The sequence below is a fragment of the Phalacrocorax aristotelis genome, chromosome 18 (assembly GCF_949628215.1).
Source record: "Phalacrocorax aristotelis chromosome 18, bGulAri2.1, whole genome shotgun sequence".
Taxonomy (NCBI): Eukaryota; Metazoa; Chordata; class Aves; order Suliformes; family Phalacrocoracidae; genus Phalacrocorax; species Phalacrocorax aristotelis.
In genome coordinates, this window is record NC_134293.1 from 646,868 (window position 1) to 662,894 (window position 16,027).

General features: G+C 47.0%; 1 protein-coding gene across 4 annotated transcripts in view; it reads right to left on the minus strand.

Annotated features, from left to right (window-relative positions):
* Positions 1-737: 737 nt before the first annotated feature.
* Positions 738-16,027, minus strand: part of SLC43A2 (solute carrier family 43 member 2) — a 33,334-nt gene continuing 18,044 nt past the window's right edge. For 3 of the 4 annotated variants that reach the window (XM_075112977.1, XM_075112978.1, XM_075112979.1), the window contains 8 exons: positions 15,354-15,487; positions 14,713-14,915; positions 13,962-14,105; positions 10,307-10,445; positions 9,740-9,872; positions 8,708-8,781; positions 6,906-7,029; positions 738-6,051 (listed from right to left, as the gene is read on the minus strand). In XM_075112977.1, the coding sequence (XP_074969078.1) occupies positions 5,890-6,051; positions 6,906-7,029; positions 8,708-8,781; positions 9,740-9,872; positions 10,307-10,445; positions 13,962-14,105; positions 14,713-14,915; positions 15,354-15,487 (1,113 nt within the window). In that variant the 3' untranslated portion in view covers positions 738-5,889. Of the gene's footprint in view, positions 6,052-6,905; positions 7,030-7,866; positions 8,135-8,707; positions 8,782-9,739; positions 9,873-10,306; positions 10,446-13,961; positions 14,106-14,712; positions 14,916-15,353; positions 15,488-16,027 lie in introns of all 4 variants that reach the window. The other variant, XR_012663601.1, reaches the window with a different exon arrangement.

The window sequence follows — 16,027 nt, forward strand, 5'->3', positions numbered from 1 at the left end:
CGCTGCCCTCAGCGCGGCGGGGCGGGCGGGCGGCGCTGGCCGGCGGTGTCGGGGCGCCTTCGGGCGGCCGCCACGGGCCCGCCTCGTCCCGGAGCGCTGCCCGGCGGCCTGGGCGTGCGCGCAGAGAGCCGGGGGCAGCGGGGCTCTACCCTGGCACCGGGCCCTCACGTACGGGGGCTCGCACGTCCTCTCTCCTGCTCGGTGCTACCTGCAAGCACCAGCCGCTTGGCGTTAAGAATAACCCCACCTAGTTATCAAAGACCATTGCAAAAAAAACAAAAACAAAACCCACCCTTTTACGTGATTTTACTCAGTAAAAAACCAGCTAAAGAGCACTAGTTAAAACTTTGTCACGGGAATGACAGAGGAGGGATTGTCTTTATTTGACTGGGAGAAAAAACGCGCAGAGGTCGCGCAGCGCCGGGCTCCAGCTCCGGGAGCAGCGGCGCGGCTCCCCCCTCGCCCCCCTGCACCCCCGCCGTGGCGCTCCTGGCCCAGGCCACAGGCGCCCACCCTCTGCTGGTTGCTACCAGCTCACGCTGTGTAGCTGAGCTTGATCTCTTCCTCAACCTGCTGTCCACATAAATGAGGAGATTAAATTTAAAGAGATTGAGCGCTACACGTTTTAATTAATGTGGCTGTTAGCCCCCAACCTAGACAAGCCAAGGAGACATTAAACGTGCAGCCAGGCGCTGTGGCAGATGACCCCGTCCAAAGCATTCATGCTCACACAGTCAGTAGGAACAGAGCAATACCTTTATTATGTTCGGCCTCAAAAGGAAAACTAATGATTAACTTAACACCACATTTATTTGTAGATAGTACTGCAAGATTGCACATCACTTTACAGACACAGAGAAGGTGATGCAGGCCTGCCACGGGGAGCGTACAATTCAACTTCGACAAACGCTACAAAAATCTTTGCGAACAGGACGAGGTGGGGCAGGTAATGCTGTCAGGCTAAAAAGAGGGGCCTCCTGAAAAAGGGGATTGCCCTGGGACTAAAAAGCAAGTGACGGGGTCAGGCACAAGCAGCAGCGGGAAGGATGAGCACGATGAGCATGTGGAACACAGGACACTTGGTAAAAACAGACTGCGCAGACAGGTGGAGCGGCGCAGGCAGGAAAACAAGGACTGGAGAGTTTATAATTAACATGAAAGAATGCACCTACAAAGCACATAATTGTTTCAGCTATTCCCAAGAAGGTAACACTGAAATATAAATCAGAAATGGCTTTTTTTTTAATAATTTAAAAAAAAAAAACCAACCACCACCAGTCCCTTCCCATCAAGAGTCCTACAGTAATACTAGTTTCCATCATGAATACTTTGCACTTCTAAACTTGGAAGTAGGCAATACCAAAAGCTCTGCAGATGCAGAAAAGACACAAAGGGGAATAAAAAAACCTTGTAGTTTAAAAAATTTCATTCTTTTTACCCTACAGTATCTGCTTTATATTTTGTGGCGTATTTTCCAAATTCATCAGCCTGTCAAGAGGGAAGTTTCCTATTTTAAAACATTTTAGTTATTTACCAACTTAGTTAAAATCTCATTATCATACAATTTTTCCTTTGTAGACAGAGACAGAGCACGAAGGGGCAGGCTTTGCTGTGGGAGTCAAACATTTCAATGGCTGTATCAGCACTGCAGTTAAGTTGGAGTCTCAGCAAGATTCACTCTTTTTTTGCAGACATCTGTGTCCAGTTTTATCTCAAGGATCCAGAGACTCTATGACAGTAACTGAATGAAGTTATAAGTGTCCTATTAAGCAAAACAGCACAGATTTTCTCTGCTGCTCCTGATGCATCATTGCATTAGTGCTATAAAGACTGCATCGATGGGCTTCGGTACTGACAGATTAGCGAAAGGAAAAAGCTGTCCCTTCCCCACTCTTTTTTTTTTTAATATGGATGCACACTAAATGCACGAGTCTGTAGAGGCCAGGGGCAGTGTTTCCAGAAGGTGCAGTCACCTTTACACAGCGACAGCCTTGACTCTGAGGGCTCCTGCAAACAGCAGGTACCCACAGATTGGGTTTCTGCTTCGTTACGTTCAGTTGGGGATGCTTCTCTGGAGATGAGTTTTTTTCCCCATGACCAGCCTCCTGCTTCTCAGATGAGGGTAAGGGGCACAAGGGGCATAAAAACCCCCTACAGATTCCAGCATTTAGGAATTATGGATGTAGTTAAACACACTGACCTATATATGAGCTACACAGGTAAATGCATTACTGATTTAAATTGGGGTGGCTCTTGTCTTTGGCAGCCATTTAATTTTCCCACAAGGTGGCTCACGCACATAGAAGAGCACATCAGGAATTTTCTTGGTCCTGCATCACCGGGCTAGAAAGCAGCAATGCTGTTTTCCACTCCACAGTTACACTTCTACAAGCATCAAAGAACGAGGCAAACTGCCTGTGAACAATCACACCTAACCAGACCACCCCAACGGTGTTTCTGCACCATGCAAGCCATGTTCTTCTAGAGGCTGAAGCCAGGGTACTCCATCCTCCAACGGCCTCACCCCTGCAGGAGGTGCAGCATTTAAGCAGTTACGCCACAATCAGGATTTGCACATCTTGCTTGCAGATAGTTTTTCTGGTAGATAAATTTGAGACTGCTTTTAAAATTAGTTTGGTTGACAACTGTCAGAGTAAATTAAGCCCCACTAGACCAGAGTTTCACCTAGGCCAGCGTGTTATTTTCTCCACCTTTGACCAATTCTTAAGAGACAGAGCATACAGAATAATCTTTCCTTGGCATAACTTTCTTATTTACAGCAACTTAAAATCTCCCTGAGTTAGTGGATGCATCAGACCATTGTTTAACCAGCCCCTTTTTAGAACAGTCATACTTCTGTTCCCCGCTATATTCTGCGGCAATGAATGCCAGCTTGCCTTTGCACTGCATGAGAAAACATTCCCATTTGTTAAACCCTGAACAACTAGAACTTTGCTGTGAACCCACTAGCTCTTGTGACTGCAAGCCAAGGCACTTGGCTTTACTCTCAGTCTGCAAACAGAGCCCGAAACTGTGACTCAAAGGCAAGAGCTCTATTCCTCACAGCTGGCCAGCAGCTTCTGAACACTATGGCACATCAGCAGAGACAGGAACCACATATATCTACCACTTTAGCAGATGAAACTGGGTTAGAGGATATTCCTAATAAAGGGCAGGAACTGCAGAAGGGAGGTAGATGGCAGGAATAAAACGGTGTTCTCTGTTTAATTTAGCTGCACATACTTCAAAGGCAGCATCCTTTCCACTGTGACCTCATGAAAAATATACCACTCTGTTCCACCATTTTGCAGAGACCTTAACATCAGTAATCTGAGCGACACAGTGGAAGCCATCACAGTGTTCTGAAACTGAGGTGGAAGTAATGCTGAGTTAGCACACTGGCACCCTCCAACAGCTGTCTCTAGTTTAAAACACTGTGCATCTGAGGACTGTGGCTCAGACACTCACCTGTCTGAGCTCTTACTAAAAAAGAAATGCTTAATCTGTGATTGTCATGTCACAAATACCTTGGAGCAAGAGCAGGAAAATATTTAGCAGTAAATATAGTACTATGAAATGCAGAAATCTGCAGAAAGCCCTCTGGAAATCTAGGCAAGCTGTGCTACTGCTGGTGGGTCTCTGAACACGTACTTCAGACCATGCCAGGTGAACAGGACAATGAATCAAAACCCTGCCCCCCTTAATTATTGCTCAACACAAAAGAAAAGCTGGGAAGGTCACTGAATCATCACAAAAGCTAGAGGCCAACAGAAGACGAGAAGTTCTAGAAGAGTAAAGTCTTGACAGCAAGCAGTAAGGCTGTCTTGGAACAAAACACATTTAATAAAGACAACACATTAAAAAAATTCCACAAGTGTGTAAAATACTCAGGTGGCAAGTCGTTTCCAAAGGTGACCAAGGACTGAGGGTACCATGACGTGGAGCAGCATCGGAACTGCCCACAGGAGGCCGGCTGGAGGCAATGACTCGAGATGGCGCTGCTGTCCCGCAAAGCTGCCTCGTCATCCTGGGCTGCCAAGGCCACCCGCGAGCAACGGGGACCCGCTGGCCTCCAGCCTCCCGCCGAGGCTCTCTACAAGCTTGGTGAGCCCTTGCAGTTAGGGAAGGTGAAGGCCCGGCTGGGCTGAGCATCTGCATGCTTCAAGACATCAGTAAAGGAGTTATCACCGAGTTTCCAAGGAAATTTCTCAAAGGAAGGTCCGAGTGCACTGTTGTTCCTAATCCCCAGCTGCGTGCTAACAGGGCAGTGATCAAGTCTCAAACATTTCCAACCAGACATAAAGTTGAATGACTTGCCCTGTGCCAGGCTCTGCAGAAATGCAGGAGTTGGCAGTTCAGAAGGCACCACCACGACATCTTCGTATCTGCTTTATTTCTGCCCCAACCTTCTGGCAGCCGCTAGCTCAGCCCGGGGCAGCACGTACGCTGCTGCACCCCTCAGCGCTGCGTCCTGCTCCCAGCAGCTCCCAATGGGGCCATGGGCGACGCTAGTCACAGGGCTACCGAGGCTGCGCTGCCAACCTCAACAAGAAGGTTAAGGGCAGAAAAGTTGACTTTAGACAAGACTTAGGAAAACCTTTACAAAAATAAGCAGGTTAAGAATTCCCTTTGTGAACAGGCCTGGGGCACCTTTACCCACATGTATTGCTCTAAGTCAGCTTCACCATACAATCAATCACCACATACTCTGTCCAGACAGAGCATCAACATCATAGAAGGCTCTTTACAGCCAAACTGGCAGCTTTTTGGTCAGTCACAGTAACATGGTGTTCAGCAGCTTGGGGGCTATTATCAGAACCATGTAAATAAGCTACGGCTAGTGGAAGAATGATATCACCACATCACCCTGCCATATGTCCGCAGGCTCCCGTTACCAGACACAAAGGAGTGTTCTGCACTCTTCATTCTTCCAACAGCGAGTCAGCTCCCAACATATGAACACCAAGGCATTTGGAGCCCCAGAACTCAACTTCAAGAAGATTCTCCACTTTACTAAATACACGCTGCTGCTGCCCTCCCAGGGTCATGTTGGAGGGAAGAGGCAAAAGGCAACAAGTCTCAAAGCACTTCATCAGTAAACAAGATCCAATTCCTATCTCAAAGGTTCCAGGACTGCAGACAGTTTAAAATGCGTACAGGTGGTTTGTAGGCTGAGGAGGAATTCCAGGACCAAGCAGTCCACTAGGCTCTTCATTTCAGCACGGAAGGCGGATCCATTACTCACAGTCTGTGTCATTTGCAGTAATAAAAGGTTTGGGAGCTGTCAGTGCTGGCAGCCAACATTTAGCAAGAGACTGAAGCTGTGCTCATACACATAGGAATAAAATATCCTTCCCTACCTCTGAAACAGTCTGGGGTATGTCTGGATAGACAGTAAAACCACTGGGTCCAGCTACATATCAAGCAGAAGGACCATTATGAAGCCTCAGGGAGGGAGGAGAGTGCAGCTTGCACCTGAGAATGTCAGCCAAGGCTGAGGGAAGAGGGGGAGAAAACAGACTTCAGTGTGTTCTATTTGCAAACTCAAATGATGGTCTTTCTTCCCTCTTCCCCCATCCCTCTATTCCTTCTCTCACCAATTTCCTGTGCAGCAACTCCGCTGCTGGAGAGTGTGATCAGGGGATAATTTAAGACACAATATCAGCGTGGCCTTTATAAAAGGGAAGTGTCCCATGTTCTGGAGTAAGGGGTAGGAAGTCTCCTCACAACATATATCTGAGGAAAGCTCAGTCATGATGTCTGTCCCTCACTCCAGTGATGAGCAAAGACTGGCAGAGCCAGGAGAGAAAAAGCCTGGCTTACACCACAGGTAGAACCCACGGATATGGTAGGAACCTGCACAGGGGAGGTTGTATTTGAAGCACCAGTTTAAACAAAGGCTTCCTCATTGGGAGTGCCGTTGATTTTCAAGAAGAGTTTGGCATCATCCATCTTCTGTTTTTTTTCTCTCTCTAGCCTGCGTCTGTAGCAGACCAGGTACAGTGGAAGGCAGAAACCCAGGAAGCTCACGGCGAGCAAGCCAACATTGACCTGCAGGAAGAAAGACAGAACAAAATTAGGCAGGCTAGGAAAATGACAACCCAGTCACGCATGCCGAAGTGTCAGAACCCAGCCCATGTCACTCAGCTGTGGGCAAACCAGGAGACGCCCTGCTCAGTGTATTGGCAACAACCTCCACTGTGTTTATATTTATACTCCTGTGCCCAGAGCACCATGTATGTAAGCTAAATTCTGCAGGAATTTGTTGCTCCGGATCATGGCCGCAGGAGTCTCGCTCCACAGAACAGAGGGCTGTTTAAGCTGCAGTTCTTTTACACCAAGTTCACTGACCGAAGAGCAGCAGGCTGCTGGGGTGGGCACAGGTGGCCTAGAGACCAGGGACTCTCCAAGACCACCCATGTCATGATTTTAACAAGCTGCCCAGACAGACCCTCATCAGGACACCACATCAGCCCTGCCCTCAACAGCCACTTCGCTTTTCAGACATTAGCATCAACAAAACAAAGTTTACTGGTAATTGGAGCTAATAGCTCTCAAGGGAACAGAGCGTTTCTGCTGCATTTTGAGATCAACAGTTTCACTCACTTATACCTGACAGATTTTGACTCACCACACACACTGTTAGCAGGAAGCACTCATGCAGCCTTCTCCCTTCCTCCCTTTCCACACAGCAGCATAAGGGTTCATGCTTTCCCTCCCAGGGGTTCATTACTCACCCAGGGAAGGGACTCCTGGACAGCACCAAGGTAACAGCAGACTCAGGGACATGTAACATTCCAGCTGTTTTTAACCTTGGTCTGTGCACCGGAGTCCTTTTGCTTTCAAAGAAATGAGCCAAAAATCATTTTAACCACCAAACCTTCATATTAAATTTGAGAACTTGCCCAGAGAGGATCTCCTTCCAAAGGTCCCGTCAATGCCATAAAGAGAGGCTGTTGCAGAAGGGCGAAAAGGGCACTGATCAATGACTGCAACCCTGTCAAGCTGCCAAACTGAGTAGAGGGGTATCTATCAACAGAAAAAGCAACAGTATTATTATATGTCACCTGACTGTTCACATCACCCAGATCAGATTACATTCCCAGTCGACCTACACAACAGAGCACGGTCCCCAAGACAGACATAATATGAAGAACTTCCCTCTCCTGGACTTACGTACAACCACCTCTTTCTGTAGAGTATGTAGTTATACCCGATGGTGTGCACAGCCTGCTCTCTAGAGCAGAATGCGGCTGGTGACAAGGCTGGAGCCTTCCTCTCCAGACTACTCTCATCCTGAGCTCTCAAAACCTAAGAAGTATGAGATCCAGCACTTGCTTTGCAGCTGTACCATAGGCAGGTGGAAGTGCCGTACAGCTACTGTTCCTATTGCAAAGGGAGAAGAGCCTTGGTATTTACAAGTTAAAAGCAGGGCCTCTTTATCCAGGTGACAGCATTTGCAGCTGAGCAATCATTTTCATCTGGTCATAACAATTTGCTCCCTCTAGAAGTGAGTGAAACCTGTGCAACAGGTTAGTATAGGTTCTCCTTTTTAGAGGACAAGTCCAATCCTATGTCAAACTAAACAATACTGTTGATGGGAAAGTGCTGAATATCAGATACTACTAATGGAAAAATAAGTTTCAGGAACAGTCTAACATCTTTCTCTTTCCAGGACCAAGCAGTGTTTAAGGAGGGTCAGGTTCAACCAAGCTTAGAAAGAAAGAAGTGGATCAAAACCTTGAAATATTCAAAGAACTCACATTCAAAGCAAAAATACCTCACTCCAGGAAGTTCCAGAGAGTTGCAGTGGGCAAACAGGATTAGTTTACAAGCAAGCTGATATGTACAGCAAGAGGCATTTACCTTGCCTAAGACAAAAATCTTTTTCTTCTAGCTGCCAGGGAACCAAAAGTTTATGTATTTTTGAAGCAGAGTCTTAGATGGGTCTGGACACTGGGACCAAAACCTTTGACGGAGTTTCTGGAGTTGTGGAGTCTCCATCCATGGAGATATTCAAAACCCAACTGGATGCAGTCCTGGGCAACCTGCTCTAGCTGACCCTGCTCGAGCATGAGGGCTGGACTAGGTGGTCTCAAGAGGTCCCTTCCCACCTCAACGATTCTGCGATTCTCTGAAAGATAACAGCTTCTTTCTGTTCCTCTGTCCAACAGCTCAGGACAGAGGGGCAGATCTGCTTTCAAAAGCAAGAACATTGCTTAATAAGGAGGAGAGTATTTAGATTCAGCTATTGATAATTTTGTTAAGTTGGAAACAAGATGGATGATCTGTCCTGGGAAAGGGAGTAGGCATCACTAATGGTATCTTGAGCAACGCTTTACCAAAGTAATTTCAGAGCAGACCAGTAGCAGTGTACTCAATTATGTTAATGTTTTACCTGGACACATGCACATAGCTACTCATTATAGGATTAAAAAGCCTTGCATTTTTACTATATAACCTTAGTGTTGATAGCGTAGTCTCACTTGAGGCCCGTATATAGCTATGCCAAAGGGGTTAGCTGTTTCTAAGCATGGAAAGCATCAGCTAGGACTTCACTCCAGCTACTGTCATATCCAGTGGTACTGAGGAAACAAGTTGCATCATTTTTCCCCTGCGACCATGAAGACTCCACTTCCTGATCTCCCTTATCATCCCAAACCAGTTTATCTGGCCAGCCACATACTATAGGTAAGCTGATACTTACACAGCTGCATAGAGGCCTCCCACAGCTGAGTGGATGAATCCTCTCACAACTGTGTGCAAAATGAAGGAAAGAATCTGGAAAGAGAAGCAGAAAAGTGTCACACCCTAGATACCACCTAGGTGTGCCAGACCCCAACACACAACCATTCCCAAAAGCTGTTCTCCTTCCTAGTACAAAGGTGGGCTTGAGGAACCCAGAACCAAAACATGGAAGATCAGCACAAGGGGAGACATTTGTGCTCATCTCTGAAAGTGCTGCTTTTCCTTATGTTGCTGAGGCTCACGTGTAGTGCCCCGAGGTTAACTGCACACAAGGCCTCTCATTTGTAGATGGCACCGCTGCAAGGACACGTCCCCAGCAGCTTGCGGCCAGGGTCACAATGCTTTTTCATTGCACTTGTGGCCAATTTAGTTAATTTTTCACAAGTTTTTGTGGACAATATGCAAGTATGAGCAAACTATATCTGTTTGCCTGCGTCATCAAGGCATGTTTAAGTATAGCATAAAATCACTAAACTCTGCCAAAGACAGGTGGTGCCACAAAATAAATATTTTAACAGGTTTATAATCCCACGGGTACCATTGGGCATAGCATTTGATGCAGAAATAACCTGCTTTATGTATCAGTGTCATGCTTCTTACAGCAACGTTTCTGACCATCAGCAGCTTAAATCAAGCCCAGGTTAAATGCACAGGCACTGCCGAGAGCCCCTCGGTAGGAAAGCATTTGTTGTTACAGAGCTCAGCTGGAGAAACTTCTAAGTTTGAATAAATTGCCCATCAACTGACATTTTAACTATAGCTGCTTCTTTAGGCTCTCCCAAGAGATGTGAGCTGCACGGTATTGCTTGTTGCAGCTCCAAGACTGGGGTTCCCAAAGCAGTGCAGAAGTCTCCCAGCAGTGCCAGAAAGCCCTCCTGCCACTGGCTGGTTCTGCTGGCCTGCAGGACCTCCTGGCACTGTTGTGCCTGCCATTTTGTCAGGACCCACACTGGCAGCCCCTCCAGCACACCCATCCATTTGACCCATTCACCTGCAACGGCAGATTAGGAATAAGACAGGTGATTCCAAATCCAACCAGCAGGACATTTGTGAATACAAAGGCATTGGTAGCATTGGTGATTTTCTGGATCCGACGATCACGTTTTTTCTTTTTCTTGTCACTTCTGGAAGGATAGCAAAACCAATGTTACAAAAAGCACTTTCAGCAGCTACTGGAACTCACAGCAAGATTCTCCACGTATCACATCAACTCTATCTAAACCGGTTTGGCTAGAAGCCTGTCTAAGGAGGTGGTGGGATCTCCATCAGTGGAAGCTGAGGAACATCTGGGCAATTATTACAGTGCTGTTACGCTTACTGTTAGACTAGAAGGGAAGTCTGAGCCTCCCCTTCTACATTTCAAATCTGCTCTTCTTGACTGATCTTAGTGGACATGGAAGATACTTTGGTCCTTTCCTCTGCAATTATCTTCCTTCAGGCTTTCTTTTCTATACTGATGAACCAATATTCTTTTCAGTCTTTCATCACAAAACACATTATGCGGAGCAGAGGGGGCCTGCTACGTGGCTGCATGTCCCGTGTGGCGCACACTACGCACTGCTCAGCGTTGCTCTCCTCATTCTCTTCTGAGCCATCGTCGCATTCTTTCAGTCGCCAATCCATGATATACCCGATCACAGGTGCTGTCAGCAAGCACAGCAGTTGCAATACCCCAAAAATGGAAGTGTAGAGAGCCACTGCAGGGGGGGGGAAAAAAAAAAGATTAAAAAGTCCTCAGTCCAAGTAGCACCATAGCAGCAACAGAAAAGACAGAAAAGAAGCTGTTCCTCCCCATTGATCACTCTCTCATTAAGAGCCCAGACCCCACATACTCACAAGCTAATAGGCAGGGCTGAAGGAGCTGGGACACCAAAACCCCACTTAATCATTCAGCCTCCCAGAGGCACAGCATTAGAGTGGACATGCTGGGCACACTTGCTTCAACCATTGTGATCCTGCACCAGTACTGTGGGCAGCATCGGCCCAATGGCAAGTAGGGCTCCAGGAACGGGACCCAGCAACTGCTTAGTGCCAACAAGATTTCTTCTGGTTAGAACCAACAGGGAAAATTCTTACAAGCAACATATCCTGCCCAGCCAACCCTGCCTTAGTCATATCCCCTCTGCCTTGCTGGGAGCTCCAGCTGCATCTTTTCCAGCTGGGAAGCTCCAGCAAGGACAAGCCAGGGTGAGAAGGTAAGGACTAGCCCATTTTGTGCAGAACAGACAAGTTTGGAGGCAGGGGGAAGGGAGAGATTAGCAGCAAAAAACACAGCCCCTGAGAGCAATCATTGAAAACTCAAACTGATGAACATCCCACATATGTTAAAGATGGGAGAAGTGTCTACAGGGCTTGCTTAGGGAAAGCTGATGCCAGCAGACTTAGAAGAAACTGTCCCCTCCTGTTACTAAACAGTTCCCCCACCCCACAACGCTTTTTCCACTTCCTCTCTGCAGCCCGTGTGATGGATTTGCAGGCCTCATGCAGAAGGGCTGGTGAGTCATGATGTACCACAGCTCTGAAATAAGGATGTAACTCTGAAACTGCCCATCTCAGCACAGAGTACTTACAAGTTACAGCACTAAGCAAAACCACCAGAAAGAATGTTAGTTGGTCCCTCCCAACACACTTCTAGATCTAGCCAAAGCGGTACAGCCAGGACTTACACCAAAATCAGCTTGGTAACAGAGAGACGCTTCCAACAAGCCTTTCTCTCCTACACAGTTGTAGCAAACCCCGGCAGGGCTGCCTTGCTGTGCCCAGGCATGGCACCTGATGACACTTTTCTGGCTCCAGTTGCTGGCAAGGGAGCTAAGAGGAACTTCCAGCTCCAACCTCCAAACTCACATTCATGCCCCCATTTCCTCCTCAGAGGCAAGCCCTGAAGTGGCCCCACATCCCATCTCATTATAGCAACTGCTGTAGCCGAGAGAGACAGGTGGCATCACCCTCTACAAACACTCCTGGAGCTGATTTACTGTTGGTCTGGTTATTTTTTAATAGAGGGTAAGAAGCAAGCCACGCTGTCATGTTTTGCTTCTTCATGCTATTTGAGCACTTAATTTTGGGCTCTAAACAGCAAGAGGAGCAGCCAACTTGAAGCAGGGAATGAAATTCAGGGGGTCACCAAGTAAAAGACAGTAGCTGCTACAAAACAGGGCCTCCTCAATTTATGTATCATCTTAAAAAAACATTCTTTGCTGAGGAGGGGGAGAAAAAAAAAAAGAGACCAAGAGAGAACAACACCTAGCAAATACCAGCAGAAGTAGGTATGGCAGAAGTGGAAGCCGGGATAGAGCAAGCAAAGGGTGCACACATGGGCACGACTCTTTACATCCATTGCTCTACATGCCTTTCCCTCAAACTGTCCTGCACAAGCACCTCATACAGCTGAGTTTTCCAGCCCAGTCTGATTCCACCCAAGATCTCCAAGTATTACCATATTTGAAAGCCAAGTGACAATTTATCAAAGATGCAGCAAAATTTCAAGTTCTAGACACAAGTCTACTCTCCTCCACCTACAACACAATTAGTCATTTAGAGCTCCTGAACCCCTTAGCTTCTCCCCCACCTTTTGGGGGGTTTTCATGAGGTAAGTCGCCACAGGCTGACTGCTTTTGCCACCTCTAGGGTTCATGACAGGCCTAAATCACCATAATCTGCACAGGAAGCAGGACCTTCAAGGACACAGTGCCTCACTGCAACTTAAAGACTTCGCTCCCTGTCTGAACAACTTTCCCCACATCCTTCTCTCCTGTTCTGCTCCCAGCAACATTTAAGTTTTCTTTGACCGTAACACTTGCAGGATTGACTCAACTCTTCTTCCATTGCTGAGTGCTCCTGAGAGCAGCCGCAGGTGGAGGGAGCTCTCTAAACAACTCGCATTCAAGTAAATAACTGCAAGAAGAACGAGGAATCCGAGAGAGCAGCATCTCTGCTACATTTCAAGAGAGCTGCACACATCTTGGAATTGCTCTTGCAGCCTGACACTGCTGCGACTAGACAATACTACTGTTTTGCTGATGCCATGGAAACACCAAGACGGAGAGCAGACTGCACTGCGAGCCCAGGCTACATTCAGGGGGAGGAGGGGAAAAAAAATGGGAAGACATCTCAAAGGTGGCAGAGAAAAACAATACACCCAAGGGGCACATTCCCTTTTTTAACATGGAGCTTGAGCTAAGCAGAATTGGCAGCATATATAGTTAATATTAATTCTAAAACACCAAGGAGGGAAGGAGAGGAAAAAAATGAAAGAGAATTAGAGCAAGCCAGGGTAAAATGAAAGCAAGAAAAAATCTGTGTGAAAAAGTTACAAGTTAAGCAGAAAAGTTGTGTTGGGAAAGGCAGGCAGTGTGAAGTTTGTCCTGTTTACTGTTTAATTGGCTCTTGAGCCAGGAGATAAAGAGCTGAATGCTGCAGGCTGTCAAAGGCTCAAGAAACAAAGCAATTCAGGGAATGCCAGGGCACTTGGAGTTTCCTTCCCTCCCCCAGAGCTCACTCCTGTTTTCAGAGGAGTGCCTCTTGATTTATCAGCTTCATGCAATCCAGATTTAACGAGTTCAAACTGGATCTTACTACAAAGGACAAAAAAAAAGGCTAAGTCTTGTTTTGCAATCCTGGGTATTTTCAACAACAGTAAACTAATGTACTCTTTCCTGTTTGCTCCATGTACTGAATCAGAGCTATAAATATAGACGAGTCCAGCGCAGTGAGCACCCCTGAGTCTCCCCGGCACACACCAGGCTGCACAAAACAGCTATGACTTCACTCCTCCCACCCCCAGTTGCTGGGCTGAGACACCTAGTCCAACCATTAGTCATGAGTCAGCTGCTCTGTACTTTGTGCTTGCTTAGGATAAGCAAAGCAAATACCTGATGAAATAGGTTTTTCCAATTAAAAAAAATTATCGCAGTCCCTCCTGAGAGGCTACTTTCAACAACCCATCTGGGGAAATAACATGCAATAGTATTTAACAGACACTGGGCTAAAATTAACTTGACATTCAAGTGTCTACCTCGCTGCCCCTTTGTCCTGGGCCAGTTCCAGCCCTCCACTAGACCCTACCAGCAGCTGTCAGCCACACTCTGACACCACTAATCGCCATACACGGTGTATCCTCTGAGTGACTGGGCTCACTGGCCTCTTGCAAGGACCAAGTCTGGGCCAGGTACCAATTCCAAGGAAGCAGATAAATCTTCAGGTTACCCTACCTTGATCTTCATCTCCGGACAGAAACTCAAGGATGGTATTCATGGCGCCCATGTAGAAGATAAGCCGTAGCTGAGTGACACACATGGTGATAAGGCTGAGCAATAAAATAGGGCTGAAGACACTCTTCATGAAGGAGGGTGAAGCTGCAGAAGGAATAGTAGAGTCTCTGAAGAAGGCAACATACCTTCATAAACATGCACTATTTCAGAAGAAGCTTCAGCCTCTAGGTTAGCAGGTCTTCTCCTAGCTAGTTGTTACACCACTGTGTGCCTGTAGCAGCTCCAAGGAGTTCAGTTAGCAACTACCTGGTTCCATAATGAACAGCTATAGATGCTTGGAGTTTGGCTACCAGTAACTGGGGCAAGGGAAGAAGACTCATCTAACTCTGGATTAGAGCAAGAGGAAGCTTCAAGCCATTTGCTCTTGCCATACCCCCTGAGTAAGGGAGGCTCGGTGACAATGGCAACAGTCTGCTTAAGAAGCGGCAGTGGCCAACAGCACTGTCCTTCTGCAGCCTCACCAGTTACCTGTGCTGTTGTCCCCACCACTGGCAACAACATATGGTTTATTTAGGCAAGTACACAAGGACAGGATTCCTTATATAACTGAACTGGTATTTAACAGCACTGGCATGTGGCCCTGGCAATGCAAGGATCAGGTATTGCTATCTCCAACAGGTCTGGGGCAGAGCAGAGGGGCCGCCGCCCTTGTAACAGCACAAGCATCCCTGGGGCACTCATGGAGCCACACCTGCAGTGTCGGGCTGGCACTTCACTTCTAGGTCCACCGTAGACAGACAGAGCTTGTTGTTCTCTTGCAAGGCTGTCGGCTCCTTGGGGCCCTTCATGGAGCTCCCCACACTGAGACGGCGCCCCACAGTCGTCACTTGCTTGTAAAACTGCTTCCCAGTGATTTTGTGGTCAAATCCCAGCCAGCTGAACTTTATTTTCACCCTGTTGGGCAGTAAAGAGCATGAGAGCTGCAACACAGGGTGGGGAATCAGAGGCAGCGAAGTTGCAGGAGTCAGAAAGGCTATGTGTGGATTTAAGGCACTAGTTTCCATCTATAAACCACAAATGGTCTGGATCCAGAGCACAGAGAGATACTTCCCCTGGGCCAATTTGGCACAGGTCAATATAGAAATACTTATTACTACTGACAGATCATTTTCCCTCCTAATTCCTACACTTTGGAAAGTTCAGCTTTCCACAGATATTCACCAGTCAAGACATAACACTAATGGCAGGCATAAATCCTCAGCCTAAGAAGGAATGGCAGCAGTAAACAACACGCAAGGGAGTTCTCTGTCCGTTCCTCTAAGTTAGCCATGCCAGCACTTTCTAGAGAACTAAGAATGTGATGAGCCCCCAAGGCCAGTCTAGGACACTTACGTATAGTCCATGTCTTCTGGTCCTGGGAAAGGCTCCAATGGCCAATTGAAGAAACAGTTGAGGAAAACTAGTCCTGCACAGCTTGCCCAGACAAGCAGAATAAGGATGAAGGAGACTCCGAAGTCATATATAACCTGGAAATCACAAGGGAATAGAGTTTTGGCTATAAGAGCAGAAAGATACTTCAATATTCTTTGAATGAGGTCTGAGAGGAAGCTGTGGGAGAGAACAACATGCTACATTTAAAATGCATTTAACTCAAGTAGTAACAAAGAACAGTTCTGGGAGATACAGGCTTGGAAAGGGATATATATGCACATCTTTAAGAGCAGCAATGGCAACAACAGAATGACTAGCTGGACTAGCCTGTGGCTGTATTGCAGATGACTGCCAAAGGTTTTCATCTAGGACCTTCTCCTTGGAAGGCCAGCAGGAACTTCCCTGCACACTTGGGACTGCCTTACCTTTACTGTAGCACCTTATGCCAACTCTGCAGTGAAACATCTCAGGTTCAGAACCTCGAGCTATCCACCAGGTCAGCCTAAGTGACCATCTCTTCTGTCCCTTCAGTGCTGCTTGCTGGCTCTGAACTAAGTTCAAAGCCAACCATCAGTGACAATCACACAGATTAAATATACACATGTATATTAAAAATACATATATTACTCTCTAGA